Source organism: Brachycentrus maculatus, unplaced genomic scaffold (genome assembly GCF_059751285.1).
Source record: "Brachycentrus maculatus isolate JH-2025_06_01 unplaced genomic scaffold, ASM5975128v1 h1tg000360l, whole genome shotgun sequence".
NCBI lineage: Eukaryota > Metazoa > Arthropoda > Insecta > Trichoptera > Brachycentridae > Brachycentrus > Brachycentrus maculatus.
This window is the reverse complement of record NW_028281109.1, coordinates 1-15,381: the sequence shown is the minus strand read 5'-3', so window position 1 is coordinate 15,381 and position 15,381 is coordinate 1. Positions and strand designations below refer to the sequence as shown.

At 46.3% G+C, this 15,381-nt stretch overlaps 1 protein-coding gene across 1 annotated transcript; it reads right to left on the bottom strand.

Moving 5' to 3' along the window:
• Positions 1–8,858: 8,858 nt before the first annotated feature.
• LOC148303597 (uncharacterized) lies at positions 8,859–15,301 on the bottom strand. Its single transcript, XM_088269684.1, has 2 exons — positions 13,686–15,301; positions 8,859–8,916 (listed from the first exon to the last, which is right to left on the bottom strand). Exons 1-2 carry the CDS (start codon positions 15,299–15,301, stop codon positions 8,859–8,861), a joined length of 1,674 nt encoding a protein of 557 aa, XP_088125810.1.
• Between the last annotated feature and the right edge of the window lie 80 nt (positions 15,302–15,381).

Here is a 15,381-nt window from a genome sequence, read left to right as displayed (position 1 = left end):
CTTGGTGTTCATCTCCGTTTTCATCCGTTTCCGTCTTCATCTCCATCTCCGTCCTCATCTCGGTGTTCATCTCCGTTTTCATCTCTGTGTTCATCTCCGTTTCATCTCCGCCTTCATCTCAGTATTCATCTCCGTCTTCATCTCGGTGTTCATTTCCATCTTTGTCTTCATCTCCGTCTTCATATCCGCCTCCATCTTATCTCCGTGCTTATCTTCGTTTTCATCTCCGTGTTCATCTCCATCTCCGTGTAAATCTCCGTGTTCATCTCCATGTTCATCTCCGTTTTTATCTCCGTCTTCATCTTCGTGTTCATCTCCATTTTCGTTTTCATCATCTCCGTTTTCATCTCCATATTCTTCTCCATCTCCGTCTTCATCTTCATTTCATCTAATTCATCATTTCATCTAATTCATCATTTCATCTTCCATCTCCATCTTCATCTCCATCTCCGTCTCCATCTCCGTCTTCATCTCCGTCTTCATCGCCGTCTTGATCTTCGTCTTGATCTCTGTCTTCATCATCATTTCATATTTTTCTTCATCTGCATCTCCGTTTCATCTTCATTTCTTCTTATTCTTCATATCAAAGGTCACACTTCAAAGGTCAAAGGTCAAAGGTCAAAGGTGAAAGTTCAAAGGTCAATGTTAAAAATGTCATACTTCAAAGATCAAGGTCAAAGTCAAAATGTCTAAGTTCAAAGGTCAAAGGTTAAAAGTTAATGTTCAAATGTCTAATTTCAAAGATCAAAATTCAAATATCTAAGTTCAAAGGTCAAAGTTCAAAGGTCAAAAGTCAAAGTTCAAATGTCTAAGTTCAAAGTCAAATGTCTAAGTTCAATGTTCAAATGTCTAATTTCAAAGGACAAAGTAAAAATGTATTAATTTTTAAGGGCAAAGGTCAAAGTTCAAATGTCTCAGTTCACAGGTCAAAGGTCATGAAATTAAATTAAAATGCAACGTACGTGCAATTACACGTGCAAAAATACGTGCAATTACACGTGTCATAACTCGTGGATTTACACGTGAATTACACGTGCGCAATTACAATTGAAATTACATGTGAAATTACACATGGTTTTACACGTGAAATTACACGTATCTATGCTTGTGGATTTACACGTGCAAGTACACGTGAATTAACACGTGCAGTTACACGTGCATGTACGTGCAAATCCACGAAATTGAAAATGAACACACACTTGCACACGTAGACGTGGACGTGTCACGTTATGGTTATCTCAGCAGAACTCAGCAGAATGTTGGTTATAAAAGATGGGGAACGGTGGAATGTTCAGAGATTTGACGAATAGAAAAATCTCGAACATGACTGAAATCACTCTGCAGTCACTCCAAAAGGAAACGTAAGAGAAAACACAGTGTTCACGGAACAACGGAACAGAGTTGCGAGGATAATATAATCGAGAAAAGTATTTTTCTGTGGAAACAATTTTTCTTTGGGAGTTTTGAGGTTATCGTTTTCTGAAACGTCAAATTAGATTGGAAATAATGACAACGAATATCGAGACGACGGATCAATAATGTATGTGTTAGAAACCGATTCTTCCTTTTTTATACAATATATAATATACATTAACAAAACTTTTAATATTTCAGAAACTTTTTTTAAAAACTTTTAATATTTCAGAAACTTTTACACCGACAAAACAACGCGTCACAAGGAGTTGTCAGTGACATCGATAAACACAAATGAAGTCAGCAGCAAAACGATCCTGAGCAAAACAAGTATTGTTAAAAATGGCAAGTAAATTTTGCGTGTTTGTAAATTTTGCACGTTGTTTTGACCTTTTTGCACGTTCGTCGTCCATTACGTATTATGATACGTAATCAAAATGAACTCATATTATATGTAATATGATTTCATTTTGATTTATGTACCTAACATATGGGGATATAACGTATATCCGATGGCGTATAAGTTTACGGATATGTATATGCATCAATCATCGGGTGCATGATAAAAAAAAATATTCGCCAACGACGAATGCAACGTTATATTATCATCAAGCCGACACGTTAAATATATTAGTTCAATAAAATAGCATTTTATACAAACTATTTTAATGTGGGCGGTCGATGATACAAGCCAATTGAATAAAAATAACAGCAATCAAGCAATGATGGATAGGGTTTTTTTTTTTTTTTTTTTTTTTTTTTTTTTTTTAAGTCCCTGACGTTTCCCCTTACAGGACAAGTCTTCTACTTTCCTTCTCCCTCGCCTCTTCGAGTCCTCCAATCACGCACGCAGATTCCTCCATAGACAATAAAATCATATGTTTTTCGATCAACGACAATAGTAAAAAATAATGAATTCTTCTCACTCGTTCATTTCAGGCACACTACCGCCACCTGTCTACCGGTAGAAAGCGGAAAGCAGATTTCTTCTACCATACATCGATTCGGAGTTTCCTACTATTCGTCTACAGGTGACAAAATATCTTCGTAAAATGGTATGTTTAATTCATTTAATTTTTTTTGTTTTTTTTTTTGTTCCTCGTTCATTTTTTTTTTCGCTACTTAATTTAGTTTATTTAGTTTATTCTTTGCGTACAAGATAAGAGTTTTGTTGAGTTTCTTCTTGCTGTTTATTTATCGATATTTTCTGTTTGATTTTTGACAAATTTCGTGTTTACTTACGTTCATATGTAAATAATTTAATTTAACCTTTTTTGGCATTCGCAAAGGCGAAACTTAGACATTTTAACTTCAAAAATCTGAACTTCTTCCTTTTAATCATTGCACTTTGATTTTTGCTCTTTGCCCTTTGATCTTGGCCCTTTAACCTTCGACATTTTCCTTTTACCTTTGACATTTTCCATTGACGTTTGACATTTTCCTTTGACCCTTGACATTTTTCTTTGACCTTTGACATTTTTCTTTGACCTTTGACATTTTCCTTTGACCCTTGACATTTTTCTTTGACCTTTGACATTTTTCTTTGACCTTTGACATTTTCCTTTGACCTTTTACATTTTTCTTTGACCTTTGACATTTTCCTTTGACCCTTGACATTTTTCTTTGACCTTTGACATTTTCCTTTGACCCTTGACATTTTTCTTTGACCTTTGACATTTTTCATTGACCCTTGACATTTTTATTTGACCTTGACATTTTTCTTTGACCTTTTACATTTTCCTTTGACCCTTGACATTTTTCTTTGACCTTTGACATTTTCCTTTGACCTTTGACATTTTTCTTTGACCTTTTACATTTTTTTTTGACCTTTGACATTTTTTTTTTTCATTGACCCTTGACATTTTTATTGGACCTTTAATATTTTTCTTTGACCTTTAACATTTTTCTTTGACCTTCGACATTTTCTTTGACCTTTGACAATTTCCTTTGACCTTTGACATTTTCCTTCAGGGTCAACCCTTGACATTTTTCTTTGACCTTTGGCATTTTTCTTTGACCTTTGACATTTTCATTTGACCCTTGACATTTTTCTTTGACCTTTTTCTTTGACCTTTGACATTAGGTTAGGTTAGGTTAGGTTAGGTTAGGTTAGGTTAGGTTAGGTTAGGTTAGGTTAGGTTAGGTTAGGTTAGGTTAGGTTAGGTTAGGTTAGGTTAGGTTAGGTTAGGTTAGGTTAGGTTAGGTTAGGTTAGGTTAGGTTAGGTTAGGTTAGGTTAGGTTAGGTTAGGTTAGGTTAGGTTAGGTTAGGTTAGGTTAGGTTAGGTTAGGTTAGGTTAGGTTAGGTTAGGTTAGGTTAGGTTAGGTTAGGTTAGGTTAGGTTAGGTTAGGTTAGGTTAGGTTAGGTTAGGTTAGGTTAGGTTAGGTTAGGTTAGGTTAGGTTAGGTTAGGTTAGGTTAGGTTAGGTTAGGTTAGGTTAGGTTAGGTTAGGTTAGGTTAGGTTAGGTTAGGTTAGGTTAGGTTAGGTTAGGTTAGGTTAGGTTAGGTTAGGTTAGGTTAGGTTAGGTTAGGTTAGGTTAGGTTAGGTTAGGTTAGGTTAGGTTAGGTTAGGTTAGGTTAGGTTAGGTTAGGTTAGGTTAGGTTAGGTTAGGTTAGGTTAGGTTAGGTTAGGTTAGGTTAGGTTAGGTTAGGTTAGGTTAGGTTAGGTTAGGTTAGGTTAGGTTAGGTTAGGTTAGGTTAGGTTAGGTTAGGTTAGGTTAGGTTAGGTTAGGTTAGGTTAGGTTAGGTTAGGTTAGGTTAGGTTAGGTTAGGTTAGGTTAGGTTAGGTTAGGTTAGGTTAGGTTAGGTTAGGTTAGGTTAGGTTAGGTTAGGTTAGGTTAGGTTAGGTTAGGTTAGGTTCCCCTCTGTGTCTGTCACCTTGTCGTGGTAGGGGGGCTTGTCGCCGCTTCGGCGGCCACTAAGAACAGACACACTCTATGATTAATGTCAATACGTAAGTCTAGAGTTACGGTGCAGGGTGTCGGACACCCAGTACCGGTGGTCGGGAGTGAGCAAGCGGGCTCCCGGGCATCGTCAGCCTGCAACCGCAGTGCGGAGGGGGTGGCCGACCTGGCCCCAGCCGCATCCCCTGTTACAGGAAGATTCGCGAGGCTAAAGGAGGTCCTCGCCCACCATCTTGACCAGCTGGTCTTGATCAGGGAGTTCTGTAAGGGACAGCGCAACGTCCATGTCCCAATAAGGGAGGGGATAGCTTCCCTCGGAACTTCGCTGACATGGTTGGCGGAGGAGATAGAAGAGCTGGAGAGGGCCGACGAAGTCACCGTCCCCACCAGCCCCCAACAGAGAGCTGCTGCCGCTACGACGGCGTCTCCGCAGCTAGGTGCGAGATCGGAGGGAGAAGTCGCACCTGCTGCCAAGGAGAAGAAATCGAGAAGGAAGAAGAAAACGAGCGAGAGAACGCGCACCCCTCCCCCTGCTCCCCTCGACGCCCCCCTGCCCACTCCAACTGGAACGCGGGCGACGGGCGGGGAATGGAGCCAGGTGGTGCGCAAGCGCAAGAAGAAGAAGGGGCCGGGCACTACCGAAAATGCAAGGCCGAGGCGGGGAGAGGCGCTCATCGTCAAGGCGACGGGTGCCACTTCCTACGCTGAGATCTGCAGAGGGGTGTCCAGGCACCCTTCGATGGCAGCCCCCGACGCGCCACTGGCTAAGACAGTGAGACGCACCAGGGCAGGGGATCTCCTGATAGAGGCCGGAAGGGGCTCCATTGAGAAGCTAGAAAGGGCACTCAAGGAGATAGTGGGAGAGGGTGCAACCGTGCGTCGCGTGTTCCCCACCTTGACGGTCGTCATACGCGACCTCGACGAGGGGGTTGAGAAGGGGGACGTGGCTGAGGCCCTCACCAAACAGGTAGAGGCGGACAGGGCGGAGCACGTCAGGGTTCTGAGCCTGCGCCCTGCCCACGGGGGTACCCAGGTCTGCTGGTGTGAGCTACCACGCAGCCAGCTGGCCATGGAGCTCCTTGGCAGGGGCAGGCTCAGGATAGGACTGGTTGTGTGCCGCCTGCGAGAGAGAGTGAGGCTCACACAGTGCTTCCGGTGCCTGGAGTACGGACATCGGGCGGCGTCGTGCCGGGCCACTGACAGGACCGGCCTGTGCCGAAACTGTGCCCAGCCAGGCCACAAGGCTGCAGGGTGCAGGAAGAGCCCGCTCTGCTTCAGCTGCCCGAGCGGGGACAACAAACACCGAAGCGGGGGCTCGCAGTGCGGGCTCTTCAAGGAGGCGCTCGCGCTCGCGAGGAGGAGGGAAAAGGCACGGGCCAAATGACCATCCGGCTTCTCCAGATCAACCTGAACGGCTGCAAAGCCGCTCAGGACCTGATGCAGCAGGTGGCCCTCGAGCACCGTGCGGACATCGTCATTGTGTCCGAGCAACACAGGAACCAAAATAGGGGATGGTTCTCGGACACAAGCTCAAGGGCGGCTATTTTTGTGCCCGCGACGAGTCTGCGCGTGCACGGGGTGGCACCTGATGGTGGAGGAGACGGGTGGACCTGGATCGAGGCAGGGGGGTACAGGTTTTACTCCTGCTACTGCTCCCCAAATGCCACGATCCAGGAGTTTGAGGGCCAGTTAGAGGCCCTGCACGACGACGCCCTCAAGGCCGGGGTTCCGATCGTGGTCGCGGGAGACTTCAACGCGAAGGCGGCGGAGTGGGGGTCCTCGACGACCAACCGGCGAGGTCAAATCCTCTGCACAATGGCGGCTTCTCTGCGCCTCCACTCTGCGAACGTCGGAAACACGCCGACATTCCGGAGGGGCGCATCGACCTCGACAATCGATGTTACCTTCGCGGATGAAACGACGATTGGCAGGGTGAAGGGGTGGAGAGTCACCGAGGTATACTCGGCGAGTGACCACCACTACATCGCCTTCGAACTCACGGACGTCAATAGCGAAAATAGGCTTGACTCTCCCCCAGTCGGGTGGAGAGTCAAACAGCTCCAGCTGGACGCTCTGTGCGAGACCATAGCGGAATGCGCCGAACCGCTGCCGGACGACTCCGCGGAAGAGACGGTGGCCAAGGTCACAAAGGCCATAATCAGGGGCTGCGATGCCTCCATGCCGAGGCGGAAGGGGGGCTCCCGTGGGAGGCAGGTTTATTGGTGGAACGACACCATAGCCGGCCTCCGACGGGAGTGCCTCGCCGCCAGCAGGAGATCGCAGCGAAGGCCAGATGACGAGGAAAGGAGAGCCCAGTACAAGGCGGCCAAGAGCGCCCTCAAGAAGGCCATCAAGGGCAGCAAGGAGCGGTGCTGGCTGGAGCTGTGCGGGTTAGTAGACGAGGACCCGTGGGGGCTGCCGTACAAGCTTGTGCGGCAGAAACTGCGGGGCCGAGTTTTTGACCCGTTCCTTAGCGAAGTGGAGAACGTGAGAGAAGTAGTGGGGAAACTCTTCCCTAACCATGGCCCGAGGGAATGGCGCACGAGCAGCGCTCAGGAGGGGCCCACTCAGCCGCTTCCTTTCACCCGGGCGGAGCTGTCCCTGGCGGCCGGGCGGTTGAAAAACGGCAAGGCACCAGGACCCGACGGCATACCGAACGAGGTGATTCGGATAGTGGCTGAGAAATTCCCAGGACTCCTCCTGGGCATGTTCAATAAGTGCCTCATGGGGGGCAACTTCGGTGCAGCGTGGAAACGCCAGAGGCTAGTACTGATCCCCAAGGACGGCAAACCGCCGGGGCCGACAGCATACAGACCCCTCTGTATGCTGGATGGCCTGGGAAAAGTACTAGAAAGGCTCATCCTGCAGAGGCTGCAACCGTGCCTCGAGGCGAAACTGTCCCCCCAACAGTATGGGTTTCGGCCAGGCCGGTCAACGATCGACGCCGTGACTGAGGTGGTGGCGCACATACGCAGGGGCTTCGAGGGAAGCGTCAAGAAGAGCCGTCATACTGTGCTGGTGGCGCTCGACGTACGCAACGCGTTCAACTCTGCGCGATGGGAAGGGATTCTCAAAGCGCTAGAGTTGGACGTCGGGGCACCTGGCCACCTGGCTACCTGATTCGCCTGGTCGAGGACTACTTTAGGGGGCGAACGCTCATCTACAGTGGTCCCGGTCTGGGGGAAGGCGGCCAGACGTGGAGTGACGTGGAGTGTCACCGCGGGTGTCCCACAGGGATCGGTCATTGGCCCTTCCCTGTGGAACGTCATGTATGACGGGCTGCTGAAAATAGACCTTCCCGAGGAGGCCAAGCTAGTGGCCTTCGCTGATGACGTCGCGGTGTTGATAACGGCAAAAACCGCGACCACGATCGAGACCGCAGGTAACGAGGCACTGCGGAGAGTGAGCCGATGGATGGGCCGCGCGGGACTGGAGCTTGCCTGCGAGAAGACTGAGGCGGTGTTTTTCACTCGGAAACGAGCGATGACACCGCCAAGGTTACGCATAGGAGATTTTGACGTGTCCTATAAAAGGACACTCAAATACCTGGGCGTCCATCTCGATGGCAAGCTCCGGTTCACGGAACACGTGCGACAGGCAGCATCAAGGGCCGCCATCGTCGGGGAGCAACTCGCCAGGCTAATGCCCAACGTTGGTGGGCCTAAGTCCACAAGACGAAGGCTCCTCAGCGAGGTAGTTCACTCCACTCTCCTTTATGCCGCGCCCATATGGGCCGACTCAATGAGAGTGGAGAGAACACGGCTCTTGATGGCTGGAGTGCAGCGTCGGATGGCACTGAGGGTATCCATGGGATACCGAACAGTGTCTGAAGATGCTGCACTCGTCGTGGCGGGAATGGTCCCCGTGGACCTAATGGCCGCCGAAAGGCAGGCCACGTATGCGGGCATGGAGAAGGCGACCGCGCGGGTCGCCACGATGACCCGCTGGCAGGAGCGGTGGGACTCGGCGGCGAAGGGAAGGTGGACGCGGAGGCTGATAGGCGACCTCAGTGCGTGGGTGGAGAGGAAGCACGGATGCCTCAGCTACCACCTGACCCAGCTGCTGACGGGACACGGCTGTTTTGGAGCCTATCTGAATAGGATAGGCAAGGAGGAATCAGCCGCGTGCCACCACTGCGACTCTGGCGAAGACTCGGTGGAGCACACATTATTTGAGTGCCCCTCCTGGGACCCGCTCAGGAGGGAGCTGGAAGAGTCTCTCGGTGGGGCCCGAGTCTCACTGATAGAGATGGTCCCCTCCATGCTCCAAAACGCGCCCTCCTGGTCCAGCTGGGAGAAGTTCGCGAGGGCGATCATGCTCGCGAAAGAGGAGGCCGAGCGGGAAAGGCGCCTCCACCCTCGCCGCGCCGATGCGGGCACACGCGGAATCCCGCAGCCCGGTGACACAGGCGAGGCGCACTAGGTGGTCCTTCGTTGAATAGGTGTTGATAGGTCGGCGGTCGGAAGTAGACAGCCTTAGGGACGTCTGTCACTGACCGGGCCGGGCAGACCGTAGTGCCCAAGTCGAAAGAGGCGAGGGAGAACCTCACAGACCGGCAACCCAGCGAAGTATATTCTTCATTGAGATCCGCTGGGTTACGCCACTGCGAGAGGGGGGAGTTTTTAGCCAGTAGAAATCTGGCACTACCTGGCAGTACGGGCTGCCAAGTGTCTATGAAGATTTTCTCCCCCTTCGCAAAAAAAAAAAAAAAAAAAAAAAGGTTAGGTTAGGTTAGGTTAGGTTAGGTTAGGTTAGGTTAGGTTAGGTTAGGTTAGGTTAGGTTAGGTTAGGTTAGGTTAGGTTAGGTTAGGTTAGGTTAGGTTAGGTTAGGTTAGGTTAGGTTAGGTTAGGTTAGGTTAGGTTAGGTTAGGTTAGGTTAGGTTAGGTTAGGTTAGGTTAGGTTAGGTTAGGTTAGGTTAGGTTAGGTTAGGTTAGGTTAGGTTAGGTTAGGTTAGGTTAGGTTAGGTTAGGTTAGGTTAGGTTAGGTTAGGTTAGGTTAGGTTAGGTTAGGTTAGGTTAGGTTAGGTTAGGTTAGGTTAGGTTAGGTTAGGTTAGGTTAGGTTAGGTTAGGTTAGGTTAGGTTAGGTTAGGTTAGGTTAGGTTAGGTTAGGTTAGGTTAGGTTAGGTTAGGTTAGGTTAGGTTAGGTTAGGTTAGGTTAGGTTAGGTTAGGTTAGGTTAGGTTAGGTTAGGTTAGGTTAGGTTAGGTTAGGTTAGGTTAGGTTAGGTTAGGTTAGGTTAGGTTAGGTTAGGTTAGGTTAGGTTAGGTTAGGTTAGGTTAGGTTAGGTTAGGTTAGGTTAGGTTAGGTTAGGTTAGGTTAGGTTAGGTTAGGTTAGGTTAGGTTAGGTTAGGTTAGGTTAGGTTAGGTTAGGTTAGGTTAGGTTAGGTTAGGTTAGGTTAGGTTAGGTTAGGTTAGGTTAGGTTAGGTTAGGTTAGGTTAGGTTAGGTTAGGTTAGGTTAGGTTAGGTTAGGTTAGGTTAGGTTAGGTTAGGTTAGGTTAGGTTAGGTTAGGTTAGGTTAGGTTAGGTTAGGTTAGGTTAGGTTAGGTTAGGTTAGGTTAGGTTAGGTTAGGTTAGGTTAGGTTAGGTTAGGTTAGGTTAGGTTAGGTTAGGTTAGGTTAGGTTAGGTTAGGTTAGGTTAGGTTAGGTTAGGTTAGGTTAGGTTAGGTTAGGTTAGGTTAGGTTAGGTTAGGTTAGGTTAGGTTAGGTTAGGTTAGGTTAGGTTAGGTTAGGTTAGGTTAGGTTAGGTTAGGTTAGGTTAGGTTAGGTTAGGTTAGGTTAGGTTAGGTTAGGTTAGGTTAGGTTAGGTTAGGTTAGGTTAGGTTAGGTTAGGTTAGGTTAGGTTAGGTTAGGTTAGGTTAGGTTAGGTTAGGTTAGGTTAGGTTAGGTTAGGTTAGGTTAGGTTAGGTTAGGTTAGGTTAGGTTAGGTTAGGTTAGGTTAGGTTAGGTTAGGTTAGGTTAGGTTAGGTTAGGTTAGGTTAGGTTAGGTTAGGTTAGGTTAGGTTAGGTTAGGTTAGGTTAGGTTAGGTTAGGTTAGGTTAGGTTAGGTTAGGTTAGGTTAGGTTAGGTTAGGTTAGGTTAGGTTAGGTTAGGTTAGGTTAGGTTAGGTTAGGTTAGGTTAGGTTAGGTTAGGTTAGGTTAGGTTAGGTTAGGTTAGGTTAGGTTAGGTTAGGTTAGGTTAGGTTAGGTTAGGTTAGGTTAGGTTAGGTTAGGTTAGGTTAGGTTAGGTTAGGTTAGGTTAGGTTAGGTTAGGTTAGGTTAGGTTAGGTTAGGTTAGGTTAGGTTAGGTTAGGTTAGGTTAGGTTAGGTTAGGTTAGGTTAGGTTAGGTTAGGTTAGGTTAGGTTAGGTTAGGTTAGGTTAGGTTAGGTTAGGTTAGGTTAGGTTAGGTTAGGTTAGGTTAGGTTAGGTTAGGTTAGGTTAGGTTAGGTTAGGTTAGGTTAGGTTAGGTTAGGTTAGGTTAGGTTAGGTTAGGTTAGGTTAGGTTAGGTTAGGTTAGGTTAGGTTAGGTTAGGTTAGGTTAGGTTAGGTTAGGTTAGGTTAGGTTAGGTTAGGTTAGGTTAGGTTAGGTTAGGTTAGGTTAGGTTAGGTTAGGTTAGGTTAGGTTAGGTTAGGTTAGGTTAGGTTAGGTTAGGTTAGGTTAGGTTAGGTTAGGTTAGGTTAGGTTAGGTTAGGTTAGGTTAGGTTAGGTTAGGTTAGGTTAGGTTAGGTTAGGTTAGGTTAGGTTAGGTTAGGTTAGGTTAGGTTAGGTTAGGTTAGGTTAGGTTAGGTTAGGTTAGGTTAGGTTAGGTTAGGTTAGGTTAGGTTAGGTTAGGTTAGGTTAGGTTAGGTTAGGTTAGGTTAGGTTAGGTTAGGTTAGGTTAGGTTAGGTTAGGTTAGGTTAGGTTAGGTTAGGTTAGGTTAGGTTAGGTTAGGTTAGGTTAGGTTAGGTTAGGTTAGGTTAGGTTAGGTTAGGTTAGGTTAGGTTAGGTTAGGTTAGGTTAGGTTAGGTTAGGTTAGGTTAGGTTAGGTTAGGTTAGGTTAGGTTAGGTTAGGTTAGGTTAGGTTAGGTTAGGTTAGGTTAGGTTAGGTTAGGTTAGGTTAGGTTAGGTTAGGTTAGGTTAGGTTAGGTTAGGTTAGGTTAGGTTAGGTTAGGTTAGGTTAGGTTAGGTTAGGTTAGGTTAGGTTAGGTTAGGTTAGGTTAGGTTAGGTTAGGTTAGGTTAGGTTAGGTTAGGTTAGGTTAGGTTAGGTTAGGTTAGGTTAGGTTAGGTTAGGTTAGGTTAGGTTAGGTTAGGTTAGGTTAGGTTAGGTTAGGTTAGGTTAGGTTAGGTTAGGTTAGGTTAGGTTAGGTTAGGTTAGGTTAGGTTAGGTTAGGTTAGGTTAGGTTAGGTTAGGTTAGGTTAGGTTAGGTTAGGTTAGGTTAGGTTAGGTTAGGTTAGGTTAGGTTAGGTTAGGTTAGGTTAGGTTAGGTTAGGTTAGGTTAGGTTAGGTTAGGTTAGGTTAGGTTAGGTTAGGTTAGGTTAGGTTAGGTTAGGTTAGGTTAGGTTAGGTTAGGTTAGGTTAGGTTAGGTTAGGTTAGGTTAGGTTAGGTTAGGTTAGGTTAGGTTAGGTTAGGTTAGGTTAGGTTAGGTTAGGTTAGGTTAGGTTAGGTTAGGTTAGGTTAGGTTAGGTTAGGTTAGGTTAGGTTAGGTTAGGTTAGGTTAGGTTAGGTTAGGTTAGGTTAGGTTAGGTTAGGTTAGGTTAGGTTAGGTTAGGTTAGGTTAGGTTAGGTTAGGTTAGGTTAGGTTAGGTTAGGTTAGGTTAGGTTAGGTTAGGTTAGGTTAGGTTAGGTTAGGTTAGGTTAGGTTAGGTTAGGTTAGGTTAGGTTAGGTTAGGTTAGGTTAGGTTAGGTTAGGTTAGGTTAGGTTAGGTTAGGTTAGGTTAGGTTAGGTTAGGTTAGGTTAGGTTAGGTTAGGTTAGGTTAGGTTAGGTTAGGTTAGGTTAGGTTAGGTTAGGTTAGGTTAGGTTAGGTTAGGTTAGGTTAGGTTAGGTTAGGTTAGGTTAGGTTAGGTTAGGTTAGGTTAGGTTAGGTTAGGTTAGGTTAGGTTAGGTTAGGTTAGGTTAGGTTAGGTTAGGTTAGGTTAGGTTAGGTTAGGTTAGGTTAGGTTAGGTTAGGTTAGGTTAGGTTAGGTTAGGTTAGGTTAGGTTAGGTTAGGTTAGGTTAGGTTAGGTTAGGTTAGGTTAGGTTAGGTTAGGTTAGGTTAGGTTAGGTTAGGTTAGGTTAGGTTAGGTTAGGTTAGGTTAGGTTAGGTTAGGTTAGGTTAGGTTAGGTTAGGTTAGGTTAGGTTAGGTTAGGTTAGGTTAGGTTAGGTTAGGTTAGGTTAGGTTAGGTTAGGTTAGGTTAGGTTAGGTTAGGTTAGGTTAGGTTAGGTTAGGTTAGGTTAGGTTAGGTTAGGTTAGGTTAGGTTAGGTTAGGTTAGGTTAGGTTAGGTTAGGTTAGGTTAGGTTAGGTTAGGTTAGGTTAGGTTAGGTTAGGTTAGGTTAGGTTAGGTTAGGTTAGGTTAGGTTAGGTTAGGTTAGGTTAGGTTAGGTTAGGTTAGGTTAGGTTAGGTTAGGTTAGGTTAGGTTAGGTTAGGTTAGGTTAGGTTAGGTTAGGTTAGGTTAGGTTAGGTTAGGTTAGGTTAGGTTAGGTTAGGTTAGGTTAGGTTAGGTTAGGTTAGGTTAGGTTAGGTTAGGTTAGGTTAGGTTAGGTTAGGTTAGGTTAGGTTAGGTTAGGTTAGGTTAGGTTAGGTTAGGTTAGGTTAGGTTAGGTTAGGTTAGGTTAGGTTAGGTTAGGTTAGGTTAGGTTAGGTTAGGTTAGGTTAGGTTAGGTTAGGTTAGGTTAGGTTTTTTTTTTTTTTTTTTTTTTTTTTTCCTTGTTGTGTTACTTAATATCCCTTGTTTATTATCTACCAAGGTGATATGTTGGGGCTGTTTTTAGTGTAAGTGTGTGCTTCTACGTGTTTTGTGCTTTGAGTACCTACATTAGCTGTGGCATGGACTATTTATTCTTTCTGACATTTGTCTTATGGCTAAGGGAACCATGCGAAACCTTAACTAGAAAGAGTTATGCTGAAAGAAAAAAGCAGTCTTTATTCATGTTCATCGGGATTTTGGAGGCTAGCTCCGTTTACATGGGCATAGGTGGTGGCTGCTTTAATCCTGTGGTTAGTTTTGGGCATTGGCTGAAATAAATTGCATTTTAGTAAAAAAACATTTAATGTAAATCGCTCCAGTTATTTATTCATTTTTTGGATCCTGTTTATTATTAATTTTGCATAAGATGCAAACCGTCTGGACAGTGAGCTGTTTTGTAGTGCTTTCTGAAAATCATCGATTGGAATGTTGATTTTGTTGCATTCCTTTTCCAGATCGTACCGTTCTTTGGCGAACATCGGGCAGTGTAGAAGTAAATGCTGGACGTTTTGCTCGCTGATGGTGTCGCACGGGCATGCATTGCTACTCTTCAATTTAAATCTGTGCAGATACGATAGAGTAGCTCCGTGTCCCGTTAGGATTTGTGTCGTCTCGAAGGTGGGTTTATTTTCTTTACCGAACTGCTTGCAGTCTTTTAGACTTTCGAAGAAATATCTAGTTACCGCTCCTGTTGAGCTAGTTCGGTACCGTTGTTCCCATTCTTTGAGAGACAATTCCCTGAGCTCCCGTTTGGCATAGCTCAGTGGAAATTCGCAGTAAAGCTTTGCAGTTTTGACGTGCAAGGCTGCGTCTTTGGCAAGTTCGTCCGCTCTTTCGTTTCCGGCCAGTCCATTGTGTCCCCGGATCCACAGGAAGTTGCACTTGATGCCTTCCTTCTCGAGATTTCTCGAGGTTTCCTGTATGCAGAAGACCATCGGGTTCGTGGGAGATCCGTCGGCTAGCGCCTGTACTGAGCTTTTAGAGTCTGACAACAAGTTGACAGTCTTCCAGCCTTTCCTTTTACTAGCGACCCAGTCCAGCGCCTTCACAATGGCGAAGAGTTCGGCTTGGAATACCGTGCAGTAGTCGGCCATGGGTAGCTTCTTACTGTGTACCTCTCCGGAATTGTCAAATGCGGCGAAGGCAGCGCCCACTTTTCCTCCGGTCTTGCTGCCGTCCGTGTAGATGTCAATTTCGTCAATGGGGAATTCCGTTCTGGCGTACGTTTCCGGATGTTCGGTCTTCAGGCCCACTTGTTCGCTCGGGTGGGGCAGGTCGGTGTAGTTTACCCTGCCTTGGTATCGAACGTCACTGGGGGTGTCGGGGATGACGAGTTCCTTTTTTGTGCGGTAGATGTCTTTGATCTCTCTTATTTTGATGTCCAACGGTGTCAGGCCTGCTATCGCTTGAACAGAGGTAAGCGACGTGGTTCTGTAAGCTTTGCATATCCTTATGCCCATCGACCGTTGTATCCTGTTGAGTTTATCTTGGACATTTTTCCTTTTTGTGGCATCCGCCCATACCGCTGCAGCGTACGTCATGGTCGGTTCCACCACCCCAGTGTAGATGGTTTTGACGATATCTGGGCTCAGACCCCAAGTGGGTTTGGCCAGGAATGTCAGTCGGTTCGCTATCTTGGCTGCCTTTTTGGTGACCGTATCGACGTGTTTATTCCAATTTAGATTTTCGTCGAGCACCACTCCGAGAATCTTGCAATCTTTCACGAGATCCAGTCTCTTACCTCTCATGAAAAGATTGGGCGGTTGCGCCTTTCGCTTCGTGATGAAGAGGGCGTTGGTTTTTTCTTCGGAAAACTTTAATTTGACTTTGTCTCCCCACGAGGTGACGGTGGAGAGCGTTTCATTCGTTATCTGTTCCAGACGGTTCACATCTTTGTGGGTGACAATTAGCAGGACATCGTCCGCGAATGCTTGAATATGTACGTTGTCGTTGTACTCTTTCTGCAGTAATTCATCCAGGACGATGTTCCACAGCACCGGACCGCAAGCAGAGCCCTGTATGCAACCCTTATTCGAGCTCTTGTTCGAATACGCCCCGGCGTATCTGATTTCTACCATCCTGTCCGAGTGGTAGTCTCGAAAGACATCGTATATGTTTTTCGGACATTCAAGTTTGGCTAGTTGATTCAATATGTGGG

Excerpts from the sequence above, each read along its gene's own strand:
- LOC148303597 (XM_088269684.1), bottom strand. The coding sequence starts at position 15,301 with ATGGTAGAAATCAGATACGCCGGGGCGTATTCGAACAAGAGCTCGAAT. Across the intron at positions 8,917-13,685 it reads CCGATGTTCGCCAAAGAACG|TGGCGTAACCCAGCGGATCT; the intron begins GTACGATCTGGA and ends CCCCTCTCGCAG.